The 18226-nt window shown below is 42.5% G+C and overlaps 1 protein-coding gene across 1 annotated transcript in view; it reads right to left on the bottom strand.

Annotated features, from left to right (window-relative positions):
* Positions 1 to 18226, bottom strand: part of adam11 (ADAM metallopeptidase domain 11) — a 133653-nt gene that overhangs the window by 42661 nt on the left and 72766 nt on the right. Inside the window, exons 11-12 of the mRNA XM_080213323.1 lie at positions 13639 to 13690; positions 6546 to 6645 (exon numbers count right to left, since the gene is read on the bottom strand). Coding sequence (XP_080069449.1) covers positions 6546 to 6645; positions 13639 to 13690 — 152 coding nt within the window. The remainder of the gene's footprint in view (positions 1 to 6545; positions 6646 to 13638; positions 13691 to 18226) is intronic.

Genomic DNA, 18226 nt, shown 5'->3' with positions numbered 1-18226 from the left:
CAGGAGGACGGAAATGAGAAAAAAAATCAGCCATGATTGAATGGCAGAGCAGATTCGATGGGCTGAGTGGCCTAATTCTGCTCCTATGTCTTATGGCCCCACACGTTGCTCCGATCGACTAAAAATGGCTACTGACCTAAAATGTCGACAACATTCAACTAATGCTCTGTCCATCTATCACCATCTTAGCTCCTAAAACCACTCTTCCTTTGACAATAAGTGTGAGCAGCTCATGGCTTTCTTTGTCACCAAAATTGAGATGATTTGCTCACTGCCTCTAATACTTCTCTCCCTGCTCGGAGCCCATCGGGCTAAAGTAGATTACTTCCTGCCTTCCCTTTGAATTTATATATTTCTCTACTCGCTCTCTTATCCTTGCCGGTGTGCTCTCTGAGTTCATACTGTCATGACATTCATCTTTTGCTCCCTTAACCCGACTTCCACTAAACAACTGACCCCCCCCACCCCCCATTGCTGGGCATTTAGCTTTTTTCACTCAGAGATCCCTTTAGTATCCACGTAACTTAGCTAGTACATTACACCCAACATCCCTACCTTACTCCCAGTCTAGTTGATACTGTTAATGGTTCCATCTTCTTAGATACCATACCCTCTCCTTCAAATCTATCATCATCATCTCCCTCTTCAAAAAAAACTAACCCTTGACATCTGTTCTTGAAAACTACAGCTTCCATCTCTTTTCCTTTTCCAAAATGTCCTGAAATGTGGCGTCGGCTTCCAAATATGTGCGCATCTTTCCCAGATCTCATTTTTAATCTAACCAGATTTTGTCTCTGCCCCAGCACCGAAATGGCTCCTATCAAAGTCACATCCCTTGTGTCCATGACAAAGGCAACTAATCCCTTCTCAGCTTTTTCCTTCGTCTACAGCATTGAAGCTGATCTACACTTGAGACTGCAGGAGGAAATTGGATTATAGGAGATTTCTCATGCTCTGCCTTTCTTAGATTTCCATTTTCAAACAAATGATCTGCATGATGCTGATGGAGTGTCTCTCCAATCTTCATATTGATGTGAACTCAATGAGTGTCTACCACAACACCCATCAAATACTTCCCTTAATCAGCTTGGTGATTTTCCACCATGACCTGCTGGTCAACGCTGAACTTTCCCAATTTTCTGCCTGCTCCATCGTGACTCATTTTCACTTTTCTTGCTTTTCTCTTTGCCAATGATGTCAGGTTTAAGCAAAACAAACCCTGTCCTAGGAGTGTGTTTGGGCACTAACTCAAATTGAGCAACCTGTTGAAAACTGTAGAGTTATTGTGTGTGAAAACAGAAAATTATCTAGCCTGAGAAAAAGGGAAACATGTAAATTACTGCTTGGCACCCAGTGAATACTTCAGCAAAGGCAAAATCTGTACACTTCTTTCTGCAGAACCATTTTTTCTCTACACCTAGATATCACTGGAACTACATTCTGCACCCTTTCCTTTCCTTCTCCCTATGTATGCTACAAGTGGTGTGCTTTATGTATTGCAAGAAACAATGCTTTTCACTGTATACCAATACATATGACAATAAATCAAATCAAATATTTGATGCTGAATGATGTGGTGGCAAGAGAATATATAAGTTCATAAGTTCACAACTTCACAGGATATAGGAGCAGAATTAGGCCATTTGGCCCATAGGGTCATTTGATCATGGTTCAAAGGCCTCTCAGCCCCATTTTCCTACCTTCTCCCCATAACTCTCAGCCCATTACCAATTAAAAATCTGTTGAACTCTTTCTTAAATTTATTCACTACATCCACTGTACTTTGGGGTAGCGAATTCCACAAATTCACAACCCCTTGGGAGAAGCATTTTCTCCTCAACTCTGTTTTAATTTTGCTATCCCTTATCCTAAAATGCCCACAAGAGGAAGCATCCACTCCACGTTGATTTTATCCATACATTTTATCATCTTGTATTTGACTGCATTCTTACTCAGAAATGGTTCAACTTTTCTGACATAAACTGTCAACATTATCTGACACCTCTGGCAATCCATAAGTTATAAACCAGCTTCTCAAAACCTCAATGGTTTTATGTACTTGTGATATTGGATCTAGACTATTTATCCACTTTCTTCAAAACAAAGTACTCTTTATCTTCCACCATAAAGAAATTAACATGTCTTCATTCCCACGGTGATCATGAAATGTAAGGAACTTTAGTTGAATCATTACCCATTCTGAACTTCAATTCTTCAATATTTGCATCTACCTTTGAATACGGAAAATAGCTCCTTGCAATTGCTTTCATATAGGCTATCCTGGTGTGCTCTTGATGAAGTTCCTCCAACAATCTCTCTACGTGCATTGGTGTAAAAATGACTTTTAGATCCCAGAGATCTTGATCAGCTTGATATCTTGATATCGTCTTGGTATCTTGATCAATATTAATCACAGTTCATTACTACGTGTGAAATACTCCTGCATCATCACACTCTTCAGACTAAGTATTCATGGCTAATTGAGCACCTTACTAAGCAGCACATCCTTGCGAGTTTCTCTAGCAGACATCAGCATGCTATTTGTGTACAATTCATAATAAAGCAATTCACAGGATCTCGGCGGATAAAAATGAACTTGCCTTCACAAGAAATCTTGAACGGACACGAACATTCGCACGATTTGCTGACTTGTGATATTTAATATCATACTAATAGGCCATCAAAACTAAAACCAATCTCTAAAGCCATCTTACCACAAGGCAAGGTGCACCCTTCTTTGAACCAAATATGATTACAAAGGCTTAGTGGTCAGTTAACAAAAAAGTGAACTTCCTATTGTGAATGTATTTGTAGAACTTAATAACACCAGATATCATTGCTAGTGCCTCTCTCTCAACTTGGGTCATTTTGCCTTGACTTTGTTAAAGTACTTGAAGAATACGCTATAGGCTTCTTTGTGCCATCTCCAATAGTGTGAGATAACACCCACCCACAAGGGTGAGATATCGCATAATAAACCAACTTTTTTGTGAGCGATCATTATGGGTCAAAAACAGCATTAATAGTCACTACTGTCTTCATTGTTACAAATGCTTTCTGACACTCCACCCACTTCTCCCAACCTATTCTATCTTTAAACGTGAAATACAGTGGAATGAATGTTTTAGCTAAGTCAGGGATGAACTTAGAATAATGCCCAGTATAATTTTGAATGTTCCAAGTCCTTTGTTGTCCTCTGGTCTCTTTGCTTTCAAATTCCCTCAATTTTCCTCTGCTTTGGGTGGATATGTTCATGATTTAATTGGTGATCCAGGCATATTACAAGTCACTCACCAACCCAATTTGGAATTATATCGCAGTTCCTTCACTGTCGCTGGGTCAAAATCCTAGATCTCCCTCCCTAAAAGCACTATGAGTGTATAGACATCACAGGGAATGCAGGGGTTCAAGAAGGCAGGTCATCACCACCTTCTCAAGTGCAACTAGGGATGGGCAATAAATACTGGCCTCACCAGTGACGGCCACATCCTCTAAATGAACTTTTTTAAAATCAGGAAGCAACACTGGCGCATTCTAGTTTGAGTGGCATATTCTGGAAGTTGATCAATGTGATCATGTGTTTATTCTCTGTCTCACTGCTAATTAGAATGTCATCTAAGATGCAGCACACTTCTTTCATCCCACTTACTACCTGATGCTCTGGAATACTGCAGTAGTAGAAGATACCCAAACGCTCAGCTTTCATATTGACACAACCCTTTTTATATGGTCTCATCACATACTTCTGTCATATCAGCTTACTGTCTTTATTCCAAAAATTAACCAGATGTTGTTGTTCTTTAAGTATCTGATAAACGTGGCTCTAAGATTAATTTACCCATACCCATAGTGATGAGAGAGTTTCTTTAATTCGAGAATGTAATCTGCAACAGTCCACTTGGCAACTACTTCTTTTAAAAGAATGCAACTCTCACTCTTTGTCATGACCTAATATCAATAGAATCCCATTAGTTTCAGAATAGAAAATCAAACAGGTGTCTTACAGGCAACATTGGTTAGACACAACATCAAAAGTATCTCACCCCATCATGGTGAGAAAAACGCTTACTTTACCTCATCTTCTATTGCATTTGCTTTCAGCAAATATGTGACCTTAGTTCTTAAACGCACCAGTCTTCTTTGTTAGGGTTAAATCCCCCTATTGTCCCCAAACACTTTTCTAATTATGGACTAGACACAGTAGAATGGGAAGGATATTCCCGATGGTGGGGAAGTCCAGAACTAGGTGTCACAGTCTGAGGATTCGGGGTAGACCATTTAGGACAGCGGTGAAGAGACATTTCTTCACCCAAAGAGTGGTGAGCCTGTGGAATTCATTATCACAGAAAGCAGTCGATGCCAAAACATTAAATGTATTCAAGAGGCAGCTGGATATAGCCCTTGGGGCAAATGGGATCAAAGGCTGTGGGGAGAAAGCAGGATTAGGCTATTGAGTTGGATGATCAGCCATGATCGTGATGAATGGCAGGGCAGCTGGAAGGCCCAAATGACTTCCTCCTGCTTCTATCTTCTATGTTTCTTTGTATCCTGTTGACTCATTGTGTGTACCTGAATATGATGTGTGCACTCACAGCAATCTTCCAAGTTGCTCAAATGGTTCTCAAAACCAACTTCAGGAGTTCCAACAATATGTGACAGAGTTCTTCAGTTCCTCATTTCGCAAATGAAATGTAAAAGAAGGTTCCATTCCAGCTTCATCACCATCTTTCTGTTGTGTATGGCAGCGAATAAGATGAACAGCATGTTCAGGTGTAGGCAGACATTACTGAATCTCCCCAGCAGAGAGGACAATACAACAAAGTGCTCAGATCTTGCAATATCTCACATATACCAAGTTTTGTTGAAATTTGTCCATTAGTTTTTGAGATGTATCGTTTACAGAAAAAGGAGCAGGTGACCCGTCGTGTCCACTCCGCCACTAATTTGGATCATGGCTGATCATCCATATTGATGGCACTTATCTGTGCCATCTATGTAGCTATTACTGTAGCCCTATTTTCTGCACCCTCTCTTTTCCTTCTCTCAGATGTACTCTATGAGCAGAATGTTTTGTCTGCATGGGCTTGCAAGAAACAATACTTTTCATTTCATACTAATACACGCGACAATAATAAATCAAATCAAATCTCCAGTTCCCCTGCTGTCATTAGCATTCAGAAATCTACTGATTTCTGGTCTTGAACATTCCCAACAAATGAGCTTCCGCAGCCCTCTGGGGTAGAAAATCCAAAGATTCACCATCTCCTGAGTAAAGAAATTCTTCCCGATATCAGTCTTAAATGGCCTACCTTTTATTCTGAGGCTGTGTCCCCTGGTTCTGCAGTCAGCAGCCAGGCGAAACATTTAATCTACTTGTACCCTGTCACGCCCTATAAGAATACTGTAAGTTTCAATGAGATCACCTCTCATTGTTTGAAACTCTACAGAATACAGGCCTCCAATTTCCTCAATCTCTCCTCATAAAACAATCCCCCCATTCAAGGATTAGTCTGGTGAACCTGTGTTGCACTCCCTCTATGACAAGTATATCCTTCCTTGTATCACAGCTTGGTGTGGCTTCTGCTTAGGCCAAGACCGCCACAAACTACAAAAGGTCGTGAATGTAGCCCAATTCATTATACAAACCAGCCTCCCATCCATTGACTGTCTACACTTCTCACTGTCTCAACAAAGCAGCCAGCCTAATCAAGGACTCCATGCACTCCAGACGTTCTCTCTTCCACCTTCTTCTGTTGAGAAAAAGATACAAAAGTCTGAGGTCACCAACCCACTCAAAAGCATCTTCTTTCCTGCCGCCAGAGTTTTGTTTGGACCTACCTGGCATTAAATTGATCTTTTTCTACACCCTAGCTATGACTGTAACTTTACATTCTGCACTCTCTCGTCTCCTTCTCTATGAATGGTTTGCTTTGGCTGTATCACGTGCAAGAAACAATACTTCTCATTGTATACATGCGACAATGATAAATCAAATGAGACCAAAACTGTACTCAGTACTCCAGGTACATCTCACCAAGACTCAATACAAGTGCAGCAAGGCATTTTTACTGCTGTGTTCAAATCCCCTGGCGATGAAGGCCAACATACCATTGCCTTCTTAATTTCTTGCTGCATCTGTATACTAGTTTTACGAACAAACAGAGGTGAAAACATTATCTCTGGCAACTGAAAGACATTACAACCAATTTAAAGAAGGGAAAGAAATAACTAGTTTTTAAAGAACGCATAATCATATTAGATCGCAAAATGCTTACGAATTATTATTACGTAAGCAAGCAGTGCAGTCAGTTTGCACACAGCAAGGTCTCCTACGCAGAGATGAACGAGGGAGGTGCTACACTGAATCCAATCTGACATAGCTAACCTGTGGATGATTAAAGTACTACCAGGATGCAAAAAGAAAAATAGTGTTTTATTTCTGAGTATTGACAAGGTTCACAAATATAAAATATTTCCCCAAAACCTCAAATTAAGTTGTATGCCAGAATTTATGAAGTGTGTTGAAGGTTTAGCTGAGGGCTTACCTTTTGAGGCTTATTGAAAAGACAGATGCCGCCACCAGCCTGTAGAAACTGTCTATATTCATTAATGCTGCATCTTGAGAATTTTTTCGGGAGGTAGTGTCTGGTGGAACAAACAGGGACATGGATGAAAAAACTGGAGCACAGCAGAACTTTCAAAATCTGCTATTTTATTCAATTTGGCAGTGTCCTGGCAAAGACTGATGCAGAAAGAAAAGACTTTCATTTACATAGTGCTTCTCACGACCACCAGATATCTCAAAGTACTTTACAGGTAATTAAAGTTTATTTATTAGTGTCAAAATTCGGCTTACATTAACACTGCAATGAAGTTATTGTGTAAATCCCCTCGCTGCCACATTCCAGCACTTGTTCGGGTACATTGTGGGAGAATTTAGCATGGCCAATGCTCCTAACCAGCACGTCTTTCGACCGTAGGAGGAAACAGGAGTACACAGAGGAAACCCAAGCAGATATGGGGAGAACATGCAGGCTCCGCACAGGCAGTGACCCAAGCCGGGAATCAAATCCAGATCCCTGGCACTGTGAGGAAGCAGTGCTAACCACTGTGCCATTATGCTGCCCGCAGTACTTTTGACATGTAGTCATTGAATGTAAGAAACACGACGGTCAATGTGCGCAAACTCCCGCGATCAGTGATGTGATAATGACCTAATAAGCTGTTTTTGTGATGTTTGAGGGATAAATATTGGCCAGGACACTAGAGACAGTGACACTTGTCTTCAAAATAGTTCAACTGAGCAGGCAGAAAGGTCCTTGGTTTAATGACTCAGATGAGAGGTGGCAGCTCTTAACAGTGCAGCACACCCTCAGTACTGCACAGGAATAACTCAGGTTCTGGAGAGAGATTGAATTCAGAATTCTGTGAATCAGAGGTTTGAGTGCTACCAGTTGAGCCTAAGCTTACACTACCATGTAGCTATTTTTGAAGATTTCTGGGGAGTATTTTGCATCATTAATGCATTGATTTAGGCATGTGTGTTCATTCAAACATGGCCACTGTGGGGCTGCGTGCTGACCTTTACTTAGTTAGCCAAATTTTCTCCCCTTTCTTAGCCTCCTCTCTGAAGGACACTGATGATACTGTGCACTATGAAAGACCCTGGCAGCCATCTGGCACTTTAACTAAGTGGCCACATGTCATATTCCAGTCTTTGTCACTCTGTGGGAGGACTATTGAAGTCAACATCACAGCAGAGCCCAGTGTTGTCCTCAACCCATCCACACTTCTCAGCAGGAGCCACTGGATATCATCCATGAGTGACAATTCCAGCTGTTTTTTCCCCAGTTCCTATTCTTTAGATGCCATGTGTGCAATGACAAACTTGGGACTCTGTCTTGAATTATGGAAACAGCAAACAGCAAACTAGCCTCATTGTCCACTACTCTAGCAGTGAAAAGATAATAATCGGTACCTGTTCCAGCACATTTATTGCTGCTCAGCAAATCGTGGTGGAAAATTAACATGTCGGTACTGGATATGTACGAGATTGGGTTTAGCTCTGACACTCTCACCAACCAGTGAACTGATAATACTCACTATCTAGGCTTAAACATGAAGAATGGTCATGTGTGCAAAGTTCCAAAGGATGAGTTGGGCCTTCAAAAACCACATCCAAGCAAGAATTTAACAAGACGAGGAAGACAAAGGAGATTGGTAATTAAAAAGTAAAAAAAACACCTCCACATGCACAGAAGAGCAACATTTGAATAAATGCTTTTCAAGGTACCTCAAATTTAAAGTAGGGGATGTTTATCATCATTTGCAAATAAACAGGGTAAATAAGGATGGGTAATAAATACTGGCCTAGCCGGTGACTCCCATAAAGGAATAAAAGAAAGGCACCTTTATTAACGAACAACCTTTGCAATAACTGAAATATGTGCATTAAAGTAGCCTTTGCAAAGGTTATTTTTATCCTATGCATCTATTTATCTATTATCTATTTAGCATAACAGATATGCATCTAGTTATCTATTATTGGCTGCATTCTATTAAATCTCCTTTCCTCAGCCATTTGTGTTATATGCCTGCCTGCTTTTGTTGTGTAAGAGTGCTCGGCACAGTGAAGGTTTATGTGGGACTGGGGGATAGCACCACTCACAGTATGATGTAAAGTTTATTTGTTTGTCACAAGTAAGGCTTACATTAACACTGCACTGTGAAATTCTCCTGTCCGGAGCCTGTTTGGATCAGTGCACGGAACCAGCATGTCTTTCGGAATGTGGGAGGAAACCAGAGCACCCAGAGGAAACCCACACAGACACGGAGAGAATGTGCAAACTCCACACAGACGGTGACCCAAGCCAGGAATCGAACCTGGGCCCTTGGCGCTGTGAAGCAGCAGTGCTAACCACTGTGGTTCCATGCCGCCCCTATGGAGTCATATGGTAATAGGCCGCAGGAACAGCCCAGAGAGCACACTCTAGAAGCAGCACCATGCCGTGCCAGTAATCAGGGACCTGCAAAGACCACAAATAACTCCGAGAATGGTTGGGGTGTGGAATGGACGGCCTGCTGTGACAGTGGAGTCAGACACTTTAGGAACTTTCAAGTGGTTATTAGATAGGCACATGGAACACACCAGAATGATAGGAAGTGGGATTGCTTGATCTTGGTTTCGGACAAAGCTCGGCACAACATCGAGGGCCGAAGGGCCTGTACTGTGCCGTAAAGTTCTATGTTCAAAAGGATTAATGTGCAAACATATTAGTCCCAAGAGTTCCTCATCGTTCTGCCACAACAGCAACACCATAGCTTTAAGGGTCAGGAGTGTGCCCAAACTATGTGGATTTGCATAATCAGGCAAGTCAATACTTGAACACTGAAATGATGCTCAAAATGCTGGGATTAAATATTGTCTGACTGGTTGGAGAACAGGGCAAAAGAATATATCTGAGCTCGACAATGGAGCAAAGCTTTCCATTATCTCGTGGCGTTTTTGGTTTGTCATTCAAATCTGGAATCTATATTTAACCATAACAGCCCTTGTTTCTACAAGGTTAATAATGACTATTAGCGATTTTAACAGACGTGTATGCTACATGTTCATGTCACATTTTTCCGGCTGCTACATTAGCAATCACTTTAATATTCCATTAAAATTACAGACATAGAAAGCACGTAATGACCATCTTAAGCACTTGGTTAGAAATATCATTAAGAGCATAGTTAGTGAGCTGGCAATAAAGACAACATAAAATGGCATTGTATTTCCTCATCTTACCTCATAGAATCCCTACAGTGCAGAAAAGGCCATTTGGCCCATTGAGTCTGCACCAACTCTGACAAAGTATCTTGCGCAGGCCCTCTTTGGCCATCCTCTCCCTGCAACCCCAGACATCTACCATGGCTAATCCATCTAACCCACACATCTTGGGACACTACGGTCAATTTAGCATGGCTGATCCACCTAACCCTCACAGCTTTGGACTGTGGGAAGAAACCGGAGCATGCGGAGGAATCCCACGCAAACTTGGGGGGACGCGCAAACTCCACACAGACAGTGACCCGAGGCCAGAATTGAACCCGGGTCCCTGGTGTTGTGAGAACTCCGAACGTTTTCAGATGCCATCAAATTAAATTGAGCAATTCCAATTTTTTTTTCTACCATGCTGTGTAATCTTCTCAAACAATATGCTACTGTTCAAGACAATAGATGTTTTTACCTTAAAGCTTTGTACTACCACAAGACAGGTGCACTTTGCGGGCTTTGTGAGCTGGATGATGGATTTTATTATACCACTTAATTATAATTCAGGGAAAGCATCTTTACAAGGTTGGACCCATAGTGAAATATCAAAGCTGAACCAAATTTAGCATGTTCATGTCTACGATCTACAGCAACCTACACTGAGAAAATGGCACTTACATAAAACAGGATCTAAAGAATTACTTCAACTACAAGCTGTTCCAAGCCATGATTGTGAATACGTCCCTTATCATCCACAGGAACCTCACTTATCAACAATAAATATTCCCTCTTTATCTGACACAGCACTTAACAGAAAAAATACATTACTTCCTGAAGTATTGTTTCAAATTATTTCTTTCATCTGATGGGGCACTGTCCTCTGGTAAATTGTCTTTTTAAATGGTCTGCTCAATTGGTAATAGAAGAGAATGCAGTGACACAAATGAAGATGCAAAGGCCATTACTGCAAGGATGTGATTTACAGTACAGCCCTAAAATATAGCAAGTATCTTCATATTGGACAGAAATCACATCGATAGCAGGTAAATGTCTTTATAGATAAGATTTGATCCATGTGATATGCTGGACTGGTAGGAGGTCGGAGAAATTATCTTCCAGAGATTTTTGCCCCCTATCTAAGAGTTTTTTTTTTGCCTCTTGTAGGTGATTATATGATGGGGGGAGGTATGAGTTGTAAAGCATTTAGTTTGCGGTGCTCCAACCAGGAATGAGGGGCAACCTCGACAGACCATGTGGTTTTTGCCTGTATCTCAAAATTTTGTGTGTTGTATGTTCAAAGGGGAAATGTACAAGAAATTAACAGACGGGGACTGCATTTCACCCTGTGAGGTGGGACTTGGGAGTTGGCCTACTTCCCAATGTCACATTCCCACTTCTTGCTTAAACCCACACATTCATGTAACTGTTCCTGCATAGAGTGGAGCCAGGCTGGAGAAGCTTTGCTATCCAAAACAGGTCCAAGGCAGTAGTATAAACAGACAGATTAGAAGGCTCACCTCCATTTACTGAGACATTTGCCCAGTTCTTTATATTAGTGTTAGTGCCCCTAGTCTTCACCTGCCCTTCAATCCAATTACCACCCTCCCATCCATCCTCGATACCCACCATTCCCTGCTTCACCTAATGTTCCTCCATGCTCTCACACTCCCCCTCCATATCCTCAATCCCCCTCCATCTGCCCAATACCACCACCCCTGTCCCCCCAGTACAAAATTATTGAAGTTTATGTATTTATAATAAATATATCATAGAAATATGAAAATCTGAGTTTTTTTCTGAAGTACATTGTTAAACATTTAATTATTTTATGTACATTTCAGCCAAGCTCTTCATATTGTGTGGAGGCCAGAGTTCCAGTGAGACCATTTAGCTCATTGTGTGATCAGCATTTGGGGGGGGTGGGATTTGATAGGTAATTCACAGAGGCTGTACTGGGTGGTGTCTGCCACTTAGTTTCAGAGTGTGGTGTGCCTGATCACAGTTGGCCTGTTGGTTTACAAGGACGGTGTGCTTGCTGAGAACAGTGTAGAACAATATATATTCTGTAACTTCTGTTCATAGATTCCTACGGTGCAGAAGAGGCCATTCGGCCCATCAAGTCTGCATTGACCACAATCCCACCCAGGCCCTATCCCCATAACCCCATGCATTTATTCTAGCTAGTCCCCCTGACACTAAGGGACAATTTAACATGGCCAATCCACCTAACGCACACATCTTTGGACTGTGGCAGGAAACCAGAGCATCCGGAGGAAACCCACACAGATACGGGAAAAACATGCAGACTCCACACAGTGACCCAAGCCAGGAAATGAATCCGGGTCCCTGGCACTGTGAGGCAGCATTGCTAACCACTGTGCCACCTAGAATAAAATGAGTATCCAAGGCAGGCAAATGTATTCTTAGAATCCCTCCAGTGCAGAAGATCGGCATTGACTCTTCGACAATAGATCCCAACGAGGCCTTTTCCCGTAACCCTCCATACTAACTCCCTAATCTAAACAACTTAGGACACGAAGGGGAAATTTAGCGTGGCCAATCCACCTAACCTGCACATCTTTGGAGTATGGGAGGAAACCCATGCAGACAGGCGGAGAATGTACAAACATGCCAGATGTTATCCCATCAATGTAGCTGGTCCCACTTCTTCCAGTGTATCCAAGATTCCATTTGAAGACAAACTGTGATAAATTCCAGCTAAACCTGACAAAGTTCAGCTAACTTTGGTAAACTACCAGGTCTAGATTCCCCAAACAAGTTTTCAGTGACAGCAGATACGCAGAAGAGAAAACAGTGAAGAGGCCATCTGATATACGTCCTGGATAATTTTATTTCACATCATTCATTTATTCACTGCCTGAAGACTAGGCCTCGGCTCATTTATCTGCTGATGTACCAGCCTGAGCTGTTTTCTTGATGGGTTTTGACAGTGGTGGTCAGCCATTTCCTTCCTCTGTCGCAGGCAAGGCCAGGAGACCTGGATCAGGAATCGAACCCGTGCTGGTGGCACTATCCTGAAGCATACACTAGTCACCTAGCCAACTGAGTTAACTAAGCCCCCATTTCACAGAAAGTAGTTGGAAAAGAAAATTGGAAAGATACACAATGATGTGTCTGGCATAGTTAGCACTGCTGCCCCATAGCGCCAGGGACCTGGGTTTGATTCCCAGCTTGGGTCACTGTGTGTCGAGTCTACACCTTCTCCCCATGTCTGTGTGGGTTTCCTCTGGGTGCTCCAATTTCCTCCCACAGTCTGAAAAATATGCTGGTTAGTGTATTGGCCATGCTAAATTCTCCCTCGGTGTACCTGAACAGGTGCTGGAGTGTCTGGGGGATTTTCACAGTAACTTCATTGCAGTGTTGATGTAGGCCTGCTCGTGACACCAATAAATCAACTTAAAATTTAAAAAATGGCTGTTGATTTCCCATCTCACATCTTAGGCAATTTCACCCACATTCTGCCTTTGAGGGTGCGGTAGGTCTTTACATCTCATAGCAGCGTCTAAAACTCCTCCCCACAAACAGGCTTTCCTGAATCACAGCTACATTCCTACTGTACGTTCACGCGAGGTGACTGAAATCCCAAGTGCCACTCCTGGGTTCTGTTGCTGCTTTGCACATGTGGACAGGAGACGATCAGAGGAATGGATTGCTTTTATCACTAAACTGAAAACTGCTAACTGGTCTTCGTTGTAAAAATAATTACAACATCAAGGTGCAATTTTATTCACAACATCTGTACACAAGGGAAGGACGGACCAGTCAACTTCCAGATGTTCTTCCAGCCAACTACTTGTCATGCATCATGTAAAAAGACAAAACTGAGGTTCCCTTCCCCATTTTGGGAAAGGTTATCTTACCCCGTATCCTCCATTATACAGCCAGACCAGGCATCGGGACACCAACAGTCACCTGCTAAAGGAAAACAGGAAATAAATTGGTGATACACAGCAAGAAACATGGAATGGATTATTGGAAGCAGCAATGGATTGAGAAAAATACATATACCAAATCATCTGTGGAACGCCCATTTTACAGAGATGGTCATCTAGAAACTCAATGGAGCAGCACCCGCTTTTCAAATACTAAATAGATGCCCAATCCTTGAATATGTCAAGCAAAGGGAATGCTCATGACAAGCCAAAAATGTGCTGCTCACCATATTGATATGGGAAAAAAAGGCATCCAGTTGAAACAGGATTTAGGTCTTTTGTTGGGCAGTAGGGCAGCGCAAATGGATTTCCAAGCCTACATTGAGTAAAAAATGATCACCTTCCTGCTACAATATAATTGATCTGTGTTGCAATTCACCTGTGAAACAGCTCAGGGAGAATTCAAAGTAAAATTTGACAATCTTCTCACTCGAGTAGAATCCTCAGGCTTGGATCTTCTGAGCAGCACTGATGAACTCAGCCTGCTGCTGTGCTTGTAAATTCTCCCAACTCAATGCTGTTCCGCATTTCCTCTTGGACCTTCCAAGTCTGGCACTCCCAGAAATGTGCAGGCAGCGTCCATAGGGGAAGTCAATGCAGCACAGTCAGGGGAAGAACAGGATATGATGCATTTTGACAGCACTTGCTGCCGTATGGCAAATTTAAATGCCCAATCTTTTAATTTAGCGAATGGATGAATGAGTAAGACAGTGAGATGGGTTCGTGGACTGATGGGTTGATTGGAGCAAGGTAACTGGTTACGGTGGGGTATGTAAGGTTGGTAAGGTGTGTATGCTGGATAGGGTGATTTGGTGATAATGGGTCAGGTTGGGCGGGGGAGTCAGGCCTGGTCAAGGGTGGGAATAAGAAATGAGGTGGTCAGGGAGCTAGTTGGGGGAGTCATGTCAGGGGTTAGTCAGATCTGGTTAGATTTTTAATCATGTTTGGGGAGAAAGGCAGATTGGGAGCAGTAGTCAGCTCGTAGTGAGGGGAGGGGGCCCCGTTAGCTCAGTTGGCTGGTTCCTGATGCAGAGCAAAGCAAACAGCATGGGTTCAATTCCCATTACTAACTGAAGTTAATCATGAAGGTCTGCCTTGACTCTCGCCTGAGGTGTGGTGATCCTCAGGTTAAATCACCACCAGACAGTTCTCCCTCTCAAAGGGGAGAGCAACCTATGGTCAACAACCAACTGTACTTTTGAGTCAGGGAAGTGCTAGTCAGTGGGTCAATGACTATGATTGGAAGTGGAATGTCAGTTCTGGAGTTACCCAGGAGCTAAACTGCATTTTAATCAGTTTAACATACCCTGGGTAACCGTTCAGGTAAGTACTATGGTACTGTCCAAAGTCTCTAACTTGAGTTGAAACTTCCCAGGTAACCTCTATGTGGGTCTCCATGTCAGGACTTCCACAGGGACCCAGTGTGCATCTTCAGTCAGACTTGTGCTCTCTGACATAAGAACATAAGAAATAGGAGCAGGAGTAGGCCATCTAGACCTTCGAGCCTGCCCCACCATTCAATAAGATCTGGCTGATCTGAAGTGGGTCAGTTCCACTTTCCCACTCTCTCCCCATAACCCTTAATAAACCTGATGATCCAGATACTGGAAGATTTTTAAGAGTTTTGAACTTGAAAATTTTTGGCTGCATCTAAATCAACTAACCTAAATTTAGCAAAATGGGCCACACCTTCAAAGTGGAAGATGCCTAACAAGGTCAAAAGTTATAAAAGAAAAAGCGCTGGAAAAACTCAGCAGCAATGGCAGCATCTGTGAAGAGAGAAACAGAGTTAATGTTTTGAGTCCAATATGACCCTTCCTCAGAACTACCAAACCAGTTCCAGCCCAAACAAATTGGTCTATTGTGATTGAAACCAAATGTTGCCAATCAATTGCACTGTAGCAATGCACCAGAATTGTCATAAGGCCATAAGACATAGCAGAAGTAGGCCATTCAGCCCATTGAGTCTGCTCCACCATTCAATTAGATAATGACTGATCTGATCTGGCAGATGCAGTATAATTTGGATAAATGTGAGGTTATCCACATTGGTAGCAAAAACGGGAAGGCAGATTACTATCTGAATAGTCATATATTAGGAGAAGGGAATGCACAATGACACCTGAGTGTCCTCGTACACCACTCACTGAAGGTAAACATGCAGGTGCAGCAGGCCATCAAAAAGGCATATGGTATGTTGGCCTTCATAGTGAGTGGATTCAAGTACAGGAGTACGGATGTCTTGATGCCATTGTACAGGGCCTTGGTGAAGCCACACCTGGAATATTGTGTACAGTTTTGGTCACCTATCTGAGGAAGGATGGTCTTGTTCTAGGGGGAATGCAGAGAAGGTTTACCAGACCGATTACTGGGGTGGCAGGACTGACGTATGAGGAGGGGTTAAGTCTGTTAGGATTGTACTCTCTGAAGATCAGAAGAATGAGGGGAGGATCGCATAGAAATCCATAAATTTCCAACAGGCCTAGACAGGAGAGATGGAAGAAGGATGTTCCTGATGATGCGGTGTCCAGAAGCAGGGGTCACAATTAGAGGATAAGGGGTAGACTGAATAGGACAGAGATGGAGAGAAATCTCTTCACCCAGAGAGTGGTAAGCCTGTGGAATTCAATATCATAGAAAGTATTTGAGGTCAAAACAATGTATATTTTCAAGAAGCAGTTAGATTTAGCATTTGAGGTGAAAGGGATCAAAGGCAAAAGGGGGGGAAGGTGGGATCAGGTGATTGAGATGGATGATCAGAATGAATGGTGGAGCAGGGTCAAAGGGCCAAATGGCCTCCTTGTGCTCCTTTTTTTCCTACGTTTCTATGATATGAGAATCCTTAACTCCGTAAGTCTCTCCATATTTGGATTCAACCTAGTGAATCTTCTCTGGACTGCCTCTAATACCAGTAAATCTTTACTTAGATAGGAACACCAAAACCGTTCACGGCATTGCCAGTGCATTCTTAACATCCAGGGTTACTATGGACACCTTGGGATGTGGGGGTACTGCAGAGGAGATGAGGGCTGAATTTAAAGTCGTTTACCTTACAAGCTAAATATGGAGCTAATTGATTTTACCAGGCAAGGCGGAACATTAAAAATGAGAACAAAATGTCTCAAATGTTCACCAGTGTCTGTGGCTGTAGGATGCTGCCATATGGTACGACCTACTGCAACTCTACCATCCACACCACCTGAGATAGGCAACCTGAAAGAGGCAGAGACACTACAGCTATCTAGCCAGATAACTTAAATGTCTATAATCTGGGTTATGGACATGCAACCACTGGAAGTTCCTGGGAAACAGATTCCTTTCCAATTCAGGTACTCGGGTCTATGCAACCTGGCCTCATCGTTTAATAACACCTTTAGCCCTGGTATCATTCTTCTGAATAAAAGTTAATGCTTATAACTGAACTATAAATGCTAATTTAAAAATATAAAATCCACCACATGGATTCTTTGTCATAATTATGGAATCCCTAAAAAGCAGGAGGTGGCCATTTGGCCAGCACTGACTCTCCCACAGAGGATCGCACCCAGGCCCTTTCCCGTAACCCCACACATTTACCCTGCTAATCCCCCTGACCTACACATCTTTGACGTAAAACCGCAATTGAAAATGGCCAATGCATCTTTGGAGTGTGAGAGGGAATTGGTGCACCCGGAGGAAACATACACAGACACGGGGAGAACGTGCAAACTCCCCACAGACAGTCACCCGAGGCCAGAATTGAACCCTGGGTCCCTGGCACCGTGAGGCAGCAGTGCTAACCACTGTGCCGCCCCAAATAATAAGTCAATTATTGGCTGAAAGGATCTTCCAGCTGTTGCGTGCCTACGTTGTGGAGCATAAAATCCATAAAAAGTCTTTTAAAACTTCAATATGCAGAATTGGCTTGTTAACACTGCCCCTGGAGGTGAGATCTAGATGGATGTCAGGTCTACTCTAGTCTCCAGCTACCAATGTGACTCAGATTGAAGGGAGCATGGAAACAGAATCATCGTAAGACAGCTTGGCTGACTCTTAAATACAGGATTCTTGGTTATGGTAAATACATAGTACAAATCAAAAGTTTCTACGTGTACAAGTGAGTTACAGGAACTCGTGGTGTTGTACATTGGCTATTTATGAGCTCTTACATCTAATGCACGCTGTAATGCAATAGCATATAACATGCAGTCGGTGAGAACTGCCACAGAGTGGCATGAGAGTCTCAGACGTGAACAGTTTGCAGCTGTTTGTTGAATGGTGTATTGAGTTTGTAGAAGAAATAAACAAATACAGGCATCCAGTTAACAGCAGTGCAGCATTATGAATAAACTACAGGCACTTTAGGAGTTTTAACTTCAAACATGAATGAGCAAGAGAGGATGTGTGCGTGTGAGAGAGTAAAAAAGCGTGCACGTGAGCAATTACAGGTGAGATTTCTCTTCTGATGATGCTTAGATTACTGAGATTCAGATTGGATGAAGCAAAAGAAAACAACTTCCAAAATGGTTACTAGAGC

The sequence above is a fragment of the Carcharhinus amblyrhynchos genome, chromosome 27 (assembly GCF_965287045.1).
Source record: "Carcharhinus amblyrhynchos chromosome 27, sCarAmb.v2.hapA, whole genome shotgun sequence".
In the NCBI taxonomy this organism is placed as follows: domain Eukaryota; kingdom Metazoa; phylum Chordata; class Chondrichthyes; order Carcharhiniformes; family Carcharhinidae; genus Carcharhinus; species Carcharhinus amblyrhynchos.
The sequence above is the reverse complement of the archived record's forward strand: the minus strand, read 5'-3'. Positions and strand labels throughout refer to the sequence as shown.